Raw genomic sequence first — 15695 nt, forward strand, 5'->3', positions numbered from 1 at the left:
CACTCCCACTGCTGCCCTGGGATGACCAGGAGATAGCAACGATTTCTAGCTGCTAAATTTCTCTTTTGTCTCAAAGAATCTGGGGTGATACCAGGGGTAAAACCATCCCTATTCTCAGCTCCTTTAGCACTTGGTGTTTAATAATGCCACAAGTCATTTTGGTGAAAAAGGTGTTCCAAGAGGGAACAAAAACGTGTTCCAAGCAGGAACAAATCAGCTATTTCTGTTTTAGTCTGCCCATACACTTTCTACTCTCCCCCATACAGACAAAACTTACCTTTGGTGCTCACAATTCTGTCCTTGACAAAGACTGAAGCTAATACTAATGGCACTATTTGCTGTATGACAGGGTCCTACTATCGAGGGCCTAGGGAGGAGAACCAAATATTTCCCTTCCACTGCAGGCAGCAATTAAGAAAAGCAAAAGAAAGCTAATTGTGTCAGAGACAAAAAGTCCTTAGCATACAAGACATAGCCTCTATTTCAAACATACATTAAGAGCAGTTTAGTGCTTATATTGCATAATATTTGTTATTTCCTCACTCATCACTTATTCAGACTGAGTTTGATTATGCTTGCATTACATTCCCTGTCTAGATCCCCAGTGGTGTATAGTTTTGTTTTCAAAAAAGTTTTCTGTTGAAGTGGAATAGGACACTGACTTGCAAAATGCTAGGAAATGCACATCAGGAGGATGCATTCATGGATAGCTGAACAGCTGGCCAACAGAATGAACATATTACCATTAGGCTACTGGGAATTAGTGAGAGAACTAGAAAGCACAAGTACAGCGGAGGAAATATTCTTCACTAGTTTTTACATTGGATGTAATATATTCCAGACAGCTGAAACTAAAGCTGTAAAAATCTCAAGAGACTGTCTAGTTTGTCTAGCGGCTAAATGTAAACCTCAAGTTAGAAACCCATATTCTTCTACCAGGGCATATTTATCAAATTCAGCTAAAAGGAAACTGTAATGAACTGATCTCTTTAAAAAAATCTGTCTTCAGAAGATTTGTTGTCAGTTAATATTGTCCAGTCAGAGCGATTATGTATCTTGCAGCCAGTTTGGTTGGGGTAGAGGACAGAGTCCAAAGTCTTCACATTGCAAGTGATGGGAGTGTACCAAACTGACTACATCTGATAACTAGTCTTTCAATTCATACCTCTAGCATTGTGCGAATATGAATCTGCTTCTGTCTGAGATCCTTTTCTTCCTCATATCTGATTTTTTTTCCCTGGCTATTGGCAATCCTAAAATACAGTTTTCCTTTGTGAAGCACTGTTTTAGCATCTCTCAAATCAGGTATGCAGCTATCAAACCAGGTAATCCATATTGTGAATTACATGAGATAGTGAGATTCAGTGTCATTTATCATGCTTTATATCACATCAATCAGTAAATTTACTTCAAAAACATGCTTCTGGCCCAAGCTAAAACGCATATACCCAACTAAGACTTGCTGCTCTCTAGGAACTCATATTTCAAAATTTTGGTTGTTGAATTACATGCAGTTACACACTGAGAATATAAATTCTAATTTCCACATTTTGGGATTGCAGATGATTTAACACCAACAACAAAGAATTTGTAATGATTTAAAATTTACACCCATTCATCTTCACAATTAGATGGTTTTGCTCAAACATAAAATAGCTTACCTTACCATATGCAATCAAACAGAAAAGTTATACAAAACTCCAAACCTAGACAGAATGCAGTTTAAAACACAGATAAAAATTGCCAGATTAAAGGATTCAGTAATATCTGTAGTTAACCATGTCACATCTCATACAATTTTACTAGTTCAAAGACTGAGAATTATGAAAATAAAAGCATCTGTGATAGACTTATGTAGGATAAGCCCCTTCAGCCAAATGTAATGAACATCGAGGCAGGTAAAAATAGATAAGGCAGAAAAAAATTCAATCGTAGTAAGAAAGGCAGACAGGGTTTTTATCCTTTAAGCAAATCAGACTGCTGGATTTCAAAGCAGAAGCTTTTGACACCTGCCTTTTGCACCAAGCTTGTTACTCACACAAATATTTTTTTGGTAGATGGGATCAAAAGACATATAAGCATCAAGTAAGAATCAGCCTCCATAGTTCTTGAGGATTCTTAGTGTGCATAAAAGCAAAAGTAAAATGTATCCACAGAATATATGAAAGGTAAAAAACCCCAACCAGGAACTGCAAACAGAAGTTAAGCTTGTGTATCTTGACATCTCTTCCTGAACTCATTTCTCTTTGTGCCACAGGAATCGCTTGTGTTGGTTTCTGGCCTGTGTATTCATACAAATACTCGAAGCAATGTTTAGAGATACAGACAGGTTGTTTCATATTTTAAAGGACCAGTTACTTCAAGATCCAGTGGTGGTGGTTTTATTATTGTGTGTGTCCCCCCCCCATCCCTACAGTTGCAGAGCTTTGAAATTAATGAAGTACATCTGTACTCAAAGAAAACCAAATTAATTTCTCAAGTGACAGTGTTTTTTAAGTTACTACTGCAACAGTAATTAAAACAACTGTAACAATAATTTAAACAAGCATATATTTTCAGATAGTGGGCCTGTGGACTCCTCCTTTCCCTCTCCCGAGTGACATGTTTTAGCAGCAGTTAGGTGACATCATTAGAGATCACAACCAGAACTTCAGAGTTTGACTGATGGGCTATAACTAAGCTACCCCCCACTTTGGATAACACAAAAATTTCATAAGTTTCTACAACAGCACACTCTTAAAACAGAGGTCGGTGGAAAGCATAGCTATGGAAAATCTGTTGCTATTTCAGTTGTGTATCTGGTAAGATGGAAAATTTTTCAAGTCTACACAGATGGTAAATAAATTTCTGCTACATGAGACAGTTCCTGGAATAAAGAAATTTTCTCAAATGGCAAGTGCCAATTTTTTTTTCAACAAGACTTATTTTTAACTTTCCCAAGGACTTACTGAGAGAGTTGGAGAAGTGTCCTTTCACCTTCAGAATCCTGGTCTAACTCCAGAAATAGCCTCTAATGTTGTTCTCAGCATAGATGAGTTTCCTTTACACTTTAAAAGACATTTCAAAGCAAAGATCAAAGCCCCAGAATCATACTTTGCAGCTGATAAACACTCCCTCTGAACACTGTGGCTAGAAAATAAGAATTTCTATTAAAACCCTAAGACAATTGTCAATGACTAACAGTGCTGACATTTAAACTGTCATTATTACGCTTCATGAGGCAATGTTGTTGACACAAGAAAGCTTGTCTTCCACGAACTAAGTATAGTGGAAAGGACTGAGAGAGGAGCCCAGAAACAGGGACCAAGTCACTGCAGACTGTATGAGCTAAGGAAGCACAGAATAGTTAGTGTTTTGTCAGTCTTATAAATGGATTTGAGTAAAGATTTTACACAACCGTAGAAATAAATGTTGAGCTAGGGGGCTAGGAACTACTATCACTACTGCAAAACTAGCTCTTGAGGGTGTTTGGGACAGTTTTCTCCCTCATACCACAGTGGAGTCAGTCACTGAAGTTGCTCATCTTTTTTTTCAACACCTTCATATTCTCTTCCTAATCTGTTCATGTGACTGCATGGCTCTGCTCGGCTGCTGTTTTGAGCCCAAAACCAAACAGTGTGAAATGTTGATGCTTGCAAGGAGAAAAATACACAGTATTCTCATATCACTGAGTGTTCTTTTCCTTACATATGCATAAGCTCCAAAAGGCTAAAAAGTTTAATACTGCCACACCAAGCTTAGTACACGAAATGAGGGGGGGGGAAAAAAAAAAATCAAAACATTTCTGAAAAGGCAGGAATAAGGGGAAAGAATTATTGATCTTAACATACTGACTAGAAAAGTATGGGCAGGATGAAGAAGAATTTTTTTGTGTGACAGAGAGTGTGGATGACCTAGAAAAAAAATTAATTGGCATTCTACTCTAAGGCTTCTGTTACTATTCCCAAGAGAGCAACATTCAGGAATATATGTATTTCCTCTGAATATGATTAAAGCTAATTTCCTCAGCATAACTATTCATAGGCTTCAGTCTGCAAAAACAATTGATTGATTCCAAATATATATTGCAAAATAACCTGCAGTAAGAATTATGACTTTATTAAAACCTTAATAAAATGTAAGTGAAATGTTTTAAATTACAAGTCCTGTAGAATATTTACCCACAAGAATATTAATCAAGGTACAGATGTGGAAGAACCTCTCCCCAGATTATCTTTGACTCTGTAACTAGCAGTATTGAGGAAAGTCTGGAAACAGACAAACTGTTCAAATGGGAGTTGTTCTTGTGAGCTGAGAAAGCTTTGTGCAATTAAGAGTTGAACAATCACTTCCCATAGAAAAAGAAATTAACTTTCGCGTACTTATTTTTCAGGCTAATCCCACCTATAAGATGGTCTCTCAATATCCCTGTCTTTTTTGTCCTATTCTCTTATTCACGTTCTGGATATTTTACTTTGTATCCAAGTTTAAAGCCTAAATAAGACAGTACTCATCTACCACCTACCATCTACCATCTATCATCTTGACATCATCTATAAAAAAGTAGAGAATATTTGTAAGCATGTGAGTTTACCATGCTGGAATAAATTCAACAGATATAGTGAGGTGTGATGTACGCATACAGTCACTTCTAAATCTGTGAGATTTAAATACAGCTTGGCATTTATCAGAAGAGTAGTGTTTCAGAAAATCTGGATGTAGGAAAGTAGTTTAGTTCACATTCCCAAATATTTGCTTGCAGCCGTGCTTTTTCATTTTCAATGCAGTAAAGATGTCAGCTTTTAAAATACTTTGAACCTGAAATTGCATACAGCAAAAGCCACGAGTTTAGCACTGCCTTTTTTTTTAATGTATTTCATGTCTTCATATCAAAGAGCCATAAGTCACATATCAGTGCTTATTAGTGCATGCAAACTATCCTTTTAAGAAGGTTGAGGATACCACCCAAGAGATTAAAACATGTAGTAAAATAACAGAATCAGCTCCTTATTTTTTTTTTTTTATTTTTGAATGAGTATATTAGATGATACATTTTTGTTAAAGCAAAACTATCTGAATGAATAAGACACTCAGGATATCCAAACAGAAAACTTTGTTTAGTTAAATATGTTGTATGCAAAAATGTTTGGGAAGAAGCCATCTTGCAATAAAGGATAAATAAACTTTTATTTAACAAATATTTTACATATTGCATTTGCTATTCTAACTCTTATGTAAGGTGAGACTGCAAAAAACAATGTGAAACTTAAGCTAAAAAGTTATTGCTGCAATAAGGCACATTGTTGAAGGACATCCTCATGCTACAGTGAGCCAATTTTTCATTAACGCAGTGTGCATAAGCCAAGTTCCTTATATTCTGTTGTTGTAAAAGCACTACATGTCAGCTGTGACAGTTATGAAGAAGAGCCAGGATCTGGTTTACATTTGCCATGCATTTGCTTCAGCACACACAGACATACATAGAGAAGCTGTATTGCTGCCTGGATTTTTTTTTGTAGGAGGAAGAATACCTCTCTAAATTTGAATTCATAACCATTTTAGGCTATATCCTCTGGAGCTTGGAATAGTTTTTGGCAGCAGAAACAGTATTGTTTCATTTTGTAAAGCCATATTCTATAACCCTATCTGTGGCATAAACCCTCTTGTCTTTATGAACCTTCTACGTTGTCATTAAGAGAAAGCAGTAAAAGGACATAAGCATGAGGAACACATTTTTAGGTGTTTCAATCATATATACTACCATGACAGGAAGCAAGGGAAAAAAAAAACCAAAACAAACCATCACAAACAACAACAAAACCACGATGGAAAGCACTTGCAGATGGTTCCCACCCCGCTGAAGTTCAGCCCATGTGTGTCTGCTTGTTTGCTTTTACCTACTGCATGGGAATTGGTCAGATATCTGTGGACTTACTCACTGCTGTACTGCTATGGCCAAATACTCCTTATTAGCAGTGGCAAAGACCTCACTGCTGCAAAGCCTCAGCCCCCAGAGCTGGTGAGGTTGGCTGCTCTTCTGCTGGCTGCTCCTCAGACACAGCACCACTAACAGAAATGCTTTTGCTTTTAGCACAGGTCATGTTTGCAGTGAAGAGCTGAGCTGAAAAAGCTACTCTGCCATAGCTACAGCTTCAAAGGCTCTTTAATCTAGGCAGGGGTGCTCTAATATTGGCTTTCCAGGTTACTGCTGTATTTACTGTTTTTGATAGAAGCTGTATCTGTGTGCCCCTCTGATCACTGTGTTTTCACTTGATTGTTAATTCAAAGTGAACATTCTGCTCATGAAAGTGCCAGATGAACAGTTCTAGGAAGCAAAGTCCATTTTTAAAATTTTTCTTTAACCAATGGAAAAGTGTGTTGTGGATAGTGATGTCATGTAATCCAGAAGGTTTTGCCCAAGTGTTTTATTTCCACTTCCCATTTACTAAACTGTTAAATTTGGGTTCTGCGTACTATTCCCATTCATTTCTTCCAAGACAGCTTCCCACAAAAACACGGTGCTATTTATGAATCTGGTGTCATTTTAGGAAGTGGTCATTGGTCCATTTAACATGAACTACAACTGAGAATTTATAGGCTACAAACCGGAAATAATTGTCCCTTACCATACAGAACTTTTTAAAGACGCACTTTAAAAACAAACAAATGTTTTCAAAGTTTTTGTTTTCCAGTCAATTACTGCAGATCTGGACATAATTAGAAATTTCTGAGTATAAACTGCATGAAACTAAAGCTCTTTACATTGGTTCCGAGAAACGTGTAATATCACTTTGGTGAAGCAATAGTGCATGACTATAAACCATGTATAAATACAAATACTTTCATGACCATTTTAGGTAGCTCAACTCCAACTAATGCATAGCTTGATGTGCAACAGTCTCTTGGTTTGCAGTCTAGACAGCACTGGCAGCCTTTAAAATTTATTGCTGAACACCGTCACAAAAATGTGTCAAAGTAAAATTTGCATAAGGGTTATACTGTAATGGCCTGGCAGTCATCCCATCCTGTTCTGAGGTTGTTTTAAATACTTTTCAGATTGTTTGAAATACATCATACTTCAGTCCAAACACAAAGGAAGTCTGCGGGAAAGCATTCTTTAGGTTCCCAGCTGGAGATAATACTTATGATACATATTTTTTGTGAGAGCAACAGAGAAAATTCCTGGTCATGTAACCACAATAATAAGAGTGCTTTATCACCACCACTTTCTACTAATTACCGTAGATAAAATGCATAATTTTTAGAAGTTAGATCCAACTACCTCAGTCCAATTATAGTTTTGAACCACATGCTCCTTATTAAATGGTAAATTTAGGAAGCGAGGTTTCAATGCAGAAAAGAGAAATATTCATGACAGTCCAGAAGGTTTCAGATTTTTCAGAGAAATCATACTATTTGTTTTGCTTTACTTGCAGCTCTTGCCAGATTCTTCCCAATGCCTTCAGAATTACAACCATTTAATAGCAATGTGCAAATGCAGCAAATTCTTTGTGGCGAAGCAACTGTGGATCTCAGTAATAGTTGCCCACTGTACTACTACTACAGACTGTAGCTCTGAGATGTGGGTAGCTAACATGTGATGTGGTAAGCTAACCTTTCAAAAAGCTGTTATGGCTCAAGATCTCTCATCAATTTTTGATGATGTTCATGTTCACATTATGAGTTTGGAAAAACAGATCCATGATTTTTTCTAAAACCTTTAGAAAGTTTTAAAAACTTCGAAAAAAATTTAGGAAGTCTGGAAATGACAAGAGATGAAGAAATGGAACAAAAGCAAATCCAATTTCCATACATGCTAAAATAGATTTCTGTAGTTTGAATGATCATCTTTAAAAAGAGACTATCAGATTTCCAATATTTGTATTTGCCGTTGTTCTTCACAAAACTGGGGAAAAACATTCCTTAGATGCCAAGATTCTATTATTCATCTCTGTATCTGAAAACAAAGCTATTCCGGCATAAGCACAGGTCTGAATTTTATAGGAAATACAGTTAAAGAACCATATGATTTGAAAGTAATTCTGCTGTGATACTGCTTCTATAGTGACTGGCTTCTCTAAGTCTCTAAGGTTACAAATTACTATAGCACCCAATTTCAGCAAGACATGTAAACATACTCTAAGAACATAGCAGTTCCACTGGCATCCATTAATGCTTTTTTAATATCTACATTTAAAGCAGTGAAGCCTTGGTCTCCCCATGGCCATCATGAAGCAGTGAAGCCTTGGTATCCTACAACCATCCAAACAACATACACTTTTGTCCAACTTTTCATGACCATTATAAACTGAGAATTGCAGATTTTTTTTTCGTGGTTGCTGAATTTCTCCACTAGAATATTCGCAAGACGATTATCTTTAAAAATACTCAATGGGAAAACACAAACCGTGGGAAATGAATGCATTTAAACATCATATTTTGCAAAAGTGCAATTCAAGATAATTCACTTTGAAAATCACCAACTTTAAGAGCTGTCATCTTCCTCTGGCTGACACAGTTGCAGACTGAATGTCAGCAAAAGGTAAATTAAATTTCTATGACAAAATAAGGATACAGAAAAATGTGTTTAATTTTTAATTATGATTTACTGTACATGCCTATTGGTTTTATTCTTACTTTTATCTTCTACGTTTGCCTTTCCTATGCTGACCTGAGTTGTTATTGCAATAACAACTAACTACGTAAGTAGTAATAGTTTAGACTGGATCCCTACTAAACCAGTTTCTATTAAAAAAATACACTTTGACAGTTTTAAAATCTAAATAAAATTGGTATGAAAAAAGAATCAATCATTAAATTATCCCCATTCAGGGTCAAAATTGAGGTAAAGGGAGATTAAGACTTCAGAAAGACACACTTTTGACAGACCTGGAAACTCAGTCTCTGGTATTTTAACTGCAAGAAAATAAGAAAAAGATCTAAAATTTTGGATACTATTGTTCACAACAAGCTCACATAACTTTTTTAGTAACCATCTATTGCTGACAAGTGAATGCTCAGTTGAAAAGCATTACGCAATGTGAATAGTAGAGATGTCAGGGAACAAATTATAAGAAAACCATTTCAGTAAAATAGGTAGCTCTTATGATGCTTTTGGAAGCTTTCCTATTGCCTCTCCCAGGTACCTTACCTGTTGCCTCTCCCAGTACCCAGGGAGGACTAAGTCAGCAGGCAAGGCTCCATAGGCTTCCTGTGGAGTCAATTTACAGGGTGATACAAGCAGAAGCTCCTGGAAGAACCTAACTTTCTAACTTGCCATAACGAGTATAGCTTCAGCCTTGTAAAACAGAACCTAATACAGACTGTAATGGAAGAGGGTCAGCCTTCACATCTCATGGGCAAGCATAATACTCAAGTAGCAAATATGGATGAAAGACCCAAATTCAACTAAGCAATTTTTTTTCCTCACATTAGTGTAATTACAATTGTTGAAATAATGAAACAAACTTTATTGCAACAGTCCAGAAAATGTAAATCCATGCTTTAAAAACTCACAGCTTTCATGTGGGGGAAAGGCACTGGTACAAAGGCCTGTGTCACCCCAGGTAACATTCTATTCAGGTTTATTTCTACATTTACTGCCATCCTTCTGATATTTTTCTTAGATTAATCTGCATCTCATTGACACTGGTGGCTGCTGTCATGGTGACATTAGCTGTGCCCGTAAGTATGCTTCACCAACCACAAAACATTTAATCTAGAAATCTGGATTAAAATAGTAGCAATAAGAGTGAACCCTAGGAAATTGCTCTGACTCTTTAGTCTGGTAGGAATGAGTTTGAGATAACATCTACTGTTTGGAACTGGAAAACTTCTATGCAGGCCACCATGAAGAATTGCAAGTAACAAATATAAAAAGCAACAGTTTCATAAAAGAGAGGTAAGGAATTAATACACTGAAACGTTTATTTCATTCCTTTTTCAGTGACACATGGGCAAAATGTTTCAATGAGACTGAAATGCAGTCTGAAACTACCTGTGAAGAGAAACTGATGCAAATTCATCACGTATACTCCTTTTTTTTTTTTTTTTAATTTGATAACCTGATTAGCCCCTTGGTTATCAGTCAACACAAAACCAGGAAAGCTCAATTAGAGTGAAATTTTTCCGTCAGACCTAGCACCATTAACTTCTCACAATTAAATTCAGGTGCTTCTTATTTCCAATCCTTAGGAAGTGTTTCTGGGAAAGCAAAGGAAAAGAAGGTGCTGTGTATCAACCATCTGAATCCTGGTGACTTGAGGGAGCAAAGCATGCTGTAACAGCTGGACCTGTTTGCAAAAAGCATCTTCAGCGGCAGTGCATCTATCATGAGTAAAGCAATTTACTGAAATGGAGCTAGTCCTGGCCAAAGATGCTGAACTTTAAGCCCTTAAACCCTCAAACCTGCATTCATGTGCAGAGCAAGCACAAGAGGTCCACACTGTCTCACCTCAGCTGATCCAAATATAAGAGGAGAGGTCATGCTCTACTGCCACAATTCAAAGCAGTTTAATATATGTTAATGAAGAACAGGTTTTCAGAAGAACTGAGTACCAGCAAGAGCAGAATAAGACTACTCAAAGGTCCTAAGATCTTAGACGTCATGGAAGTAGCTGAAGTTCAGCACCTTTCTATGATCCCCCAAGGTGCCACCTGGAGGTTTGGGTGCCCAAATACAATTAGCAATTCATTTCCATGTGCCTTTTCCCATATTCTGCCCTTTATGAGCACATGTTTATGTGCAACTATAATTGACACTGAGCATTAATCAGAGAGTGGTGTGTTTTAGGCCTTAACTGCACTGTTTGAACTGCTGACCTGAGGAGAAAAGGTTTTATATACCATGCCCAATCCCTTAAGTCTTCCTGTCGCTGCAAAGCAAATACTTGGGTTTTATGGATGGATTCAGTTTCAAGTCTGTTGTTTTTCTAATGTCTTGTTAAAATTGAGAAAGTGGCTTTCAAGGAAAGTTTGTAAACATAGGCACATTTTTCATTACAGATTATTACCAACACAGACAGCCTTTTGTAAAATAGGGCATGATTAGATATAAGTGATAAAATCCTGCATGCACGAACATTGTTTGTAGAAGTGTCCTGTAAACTCAGAGAAGTAATATCACAAGCAACAGCAGATCATATCTTTTCCCTTTTGCCAAACATTTTACAGTTGTTGGTAAAGACTTACTTAATCAAAGTGGTACAAGGTCATTCTTTCAGATTTACAGACTATATCCTCTTTTACAGTGCACACAGCTTCACAATTGCTGCAGTTACATAACTCTCAACCTTCCTTGAAGGAACTCCTTGTTTTGCTCCTTTCTATGCTCACATCTTCTTTTAGTTTTTCGCACTATTGGTCTCACTGGAATTTTTATATTTTCTCTTTTTAAATATTTAATGGCAGAAACAAATATATTCTCAAATATAATTCTTGTGAGTGTACATTTAAAAGATGAGCATGTGACCTGGAAACAAGAGACAAGGTGATACACGGAAACTAGCAGGATCAAAACTATTAAAAAATATAGCATGATATATCTTGCTAACAGTATGAAATGTGCGCATAGATCTTAGCAACTACACTTAGAAAAAAGGAAATGTTAAAGAAGAGCAGCCGAGAATACGTTTATAATAGTAAATTCGTTCTCAAATACAATATTAATTTGGTTAAATTTTATGTTTTTAAACTTGAAACGTTTTCTATAGATGGGTAAGTTTCACATTTCTGGTACTGCTGGCTAGCAGTTTCCATTTCTTAATTGTAACTCAGAGCCTACTTACTGCATCAGTTGAACAGTTACCACATGAGCTGTAACTGAATGAACTACCAAAGGAAGACTGGCTTTGAGGGCTTCTGAAACCTTTTGCAAAATTTACTTACAGCTTCTAACCATATCAATTGCATGCTAATATTACTAAAGGGTCAACATAAGGAAGCAATGGCCAGCAGCTCAGGACGCTGTGTTGGCATAGAGTACTTTAGACATGTGAATTTGTGCTTTAGTGAAACAGTTACTGAGGCGCTACAGATGACGAAACAAACCCCACACCCTCACTTTATAGAAACCAGACTTATTAAAAAACAAACAAACAAAAAAAAGAAGCTGGATGATGTCAAATGAAAAAAGGCAATGAGAAGTTAAGGATTACAAATTGGTTATTCAAAAGAATAAGCAGCATAACTGGGAATGTTAGACTTTAGGCTGAATTCTGTTGTCCCACAGTCAGTACATCTCCTTCCATTAAAGCCAATGAGAGTTTTACTGCCAGGGAATCTGTCATTAAAGCTTTGTAATGATACTCTTTCTTACTCTTTGTAGACAGTGAAACTCTCCAGTCGCTTCAAAATTTCAAAAAATTGTTTCAAGCTCAGCAATACCTTTTTTTTTTTTTTTTTTTGCAAGAGCATACACTCATGGGGCTGAGCTGAAAACCAAAGAACTTCTGCAAATTGTTTCCACTCTTTTTTTCCCTTTTAAAGTTTTGTTGCACATTTTCTCTATTCTCTTTTTTCAATAACAGACACAATCAGTTTCCTAAGAGCAAAGAGATAATGATATCTGATTGATAGCAGCAGAAGAAACAAAAATAAAACCAAACCCCCAGAAGATAATTATTCATTTAGTCTTGAACAACATATATAAAATATATAAGATATCTATAAAGTGAAAATAAGGTATCTTCCAAATTCATGACTCAACCATTTTCAGACTTTAAAAAGAACTCCTGAAACTCAGTTGTCGTACAGACACATTTTTCTCAAAACCATTTGAAGAAAAATCTGACAAACTAATGAAATGAGACTGAAAAATACATTTTATTTGCAATCAATTAGTCATGGAATCACCTTCATAAGAAACTGGGGGGAAACATTAGAAAAAAATCTCTGCAGTTTATGAGCATCCTACCTTTCTTTTGCGCAGTTTCACTTGACTGCCTGAATATTCTTGTGTGGTCAAATGATTCCTTACATGTAAACACTGAATGTCTTCTGCTGAACTGACATTTGAAAGGCATTTGTTTTCAGGGGCCACTTGAGGTTCTGTGAAACCACTTTCATCCAGACCATTTTCCACTGCTGGGATGTGAGAGCAAGGAGAAGATTGCATAAGGGAGTCGCTGGATTCCACGGCTGAACGCAGTTGTCTGTCACTGCTGCTGCATGATTCAGAAGAAATCCCACTCTCTACCACATTACACTCAGACTTTCCAAGCCCATCTTTAAAAGCATCAGATTTCCGGCGCTGTTGTGCAATTACAGCAGTATGAAGCAACTGCTTCCCAGGCATAATAATTTCTTTCACATTTGGAGAATTAGAGCGATTTTCTTCCTCTACATCTACTACTTCATTTAAGCCTTCACAATTACAAAGCTCTGGGCTTTGGCCAATACTGCCACAGACATCATCGTCTTCCACCTCCTCTTTAGGAACTGTGTCACAGCCAGGTTCGTTACTTATATCTCCAATTATTCCAGATGCTTCAGCTGCCTTGTTACACTCTGTTACTGGTAACATCCGTGTTAAGGAGCTCGCTCCATTTAAACTCTTTTCATCTTTTGGTTCCCCTCCTACAGCAGTGATGTGGTAATTAACACTATCCAGTTTTAGTGCAGAATAGTCATCATTGTCATCAGACACGTGGACTAGAGTTTCTGTGCTAGCCTCCAGAAAACACTCCTCATCCTCATGGTTATCATTTTCATCCACCTCCTTTGAAACATTTCCCAGCTGCTTTGCAGGGAAGCCAATCAACTCTCCACTATAACAGCACTCTGGAAATGAAGCGCACTTTTCTTTCCGGTCCACGCTCAAAACCTCATCTTGTTCCATACTTGTCTGCAAGTTAGCACCTACAAGTCCGTGACGACATGCTGTATTATACTCCACAGACTGCAAAGCCAATCCCATCCACTGGGTCACATGCTCTTCCCAGCTTTTCTTTCTGATTGCTAGAGACATGTCATAACAGTTCAGTAGCAGGCTGCAATGTACCTTCCACAGAGGACTAGAGGAGATGTCATGGCTGCTGTGCACTGCTCTGGAGGGAGGGAGGGTTTCATCATTTTAACATCTGCAAGAAATAAAAAAAAAGGCTGAGTTATTGAATCAACTCCAAATAAAAAAATAAAAAATAAAAAAAAAGGAAGGAACAGTTTAAACAAAAGTGTAAAAGCAAGATAAGACTGTGGGGCCAAGACAGGCATTTAGAAGACTGTTTTGTTTAAAATTTTAATACTTTTCATGCAAAACTCATGACTATGTGAGTTATTATGACAATACTCATAATTCAGTATAATTTTTTTTCTGATTACTCTCCAACATCAAGTAAACAAAAATGGTATAAACAGGCATGAGGACAGGCCAAGATTTGACAAAAAGTCTCTCTTCACTATGTCCATCATACGATACTTATTTCCATGGGTATAAATGGCATTACACTTTATGGTTGCTTTGCACACAAAGTTATTCGATATTGCTTTCCCCTCCAGAGATACCCATGGAATGCAGAATTCTGGCTGTTTCCCAGAGAGGTAGAGTGGAACTTGAGGATTATTCTGAATTTACCAAAGTTATAAGCCACTTGTCTTATGGGTGGCTTTGGCCCATTCAGTCACTCTTATTTTTATTGTTACTGTTTCTCTTTCTCCAGGACAAGTTGTAATTACAAGTGTTATGTTAACCTGCAGGGAAGTCAGCTGTTGTGTGGTAATAAAAAAATCAACCCTAGAAAAACTAATTTAAGATTTTGGAATTTTCCTTACCTCAAATATATAATAAAACCTGAAAAAAGAAAACCCCTTGATGAATATATTGAGGATCTACTAATATAAGGAAAAGAGGAAACCCTTATTTAGGATGGGGCTCTGCGCAAGGGTAGCTTGTGAGCCAGTATGCTCAGTTGTAACTGTGTAGCTCACCTGGAACCTTGGCTTCTGCCAGAGCCTTATGTCCCTGTTCAATTATCTCGGTGGCTATTTTTCCTGTATCAGGCCTTCTGAATGATGGCATTTGAGATACATTGTGGCAGTGCATGTGCAAATTAGCACACATATGTCATATTAATTTAAGCCTTATAAAACAAAATTAACATTAATTTTCGAATAACAAAACAAAACTTCTGCCCCATAGCACATTAGAATTCCAAGGAGCAGACACTTCTACTTTTCACTCTCTGTGTAAGAACTGTCAGCACTTGTCATGGATCTGCTTATTGATTTCAGCAATAAAGAGGATTAAGTACTGAGTTTGTTCTGGGTCATTTCAGTCCGCTCAGGCAAATTCTGATTGCCCACTAGGCCACAAAGCTGTCTTGACAAATCACATGCCTGAAGATATAAAAGTATTTGCCTTGAAAGAAATGCAGAATTATGCCTGTGCAACTGAACATCTGTAAATTATGTCCCAACAAACTAACTTGCAGGATAGAGTTGTACACACTCCTAGATCTTTAACCTTCTTTCAGGATGACATGCTTCATTTCACATTCACATTTTCCACCTCTGTGGAGACTGTGCTTAAAAAGAAAATATATTCATAGGGTAAAAGAATTCCATGCACAAGTCATTAGCATGTGGGAGGCTGAGGAAAATGGAAAATAACATGCAGAGCCAGGCCAAAAAAATTATCCGCTCTCAGAGGCAAAATTTGGTAGTAAAAAGTTAATGTAACTTTAAGATCCTCTTGTCTTTCCTGGTTGAATATGAGCATA

The 15695-nt window shown here is 37.0% G+C and overlaps 1 protein-coding gene across 1 annotated transcript in view; it reads right to left on the reverse strand.

Annotated features, from left to right (window-relative positions):
• DLC1 (DLC1 Rho GTPase activating protein) overlaps nucleotides 1–15695 on the reverse strand; it is a 213471-nt gene that overhangs the window by 184976 nt on the left and 12800 nt on the right. The window contains exon 2 of the mRNA XM_030491470.1: nucleotides 12893–14057. Coding sequence (XP_030347330.1) covers nucleotides 12893–13945 — 1053 coding nt within the window. The 5' untranslated portion in view covers nucleotides 13946–14057. The remainder of the gene's footprint in view (nucleotides 1–12892; nucleotides 14058–15695) is intronic.

This window comes from Strigops habroptila, chromosome 7 (genome assembly GCF_004027225.2).
Source record: "Strigops habroptila isolate Jane chromosome 7, bStrHab1.2.pri, whole genome shotgun sequence".
NCBI classification, from domain to species: domain Eukaryota; kingdom Metazoa; phylum Chordata; class Aves; order Psittaciformes; family Psittacidae; genus Strigops; species Strigops habroptila.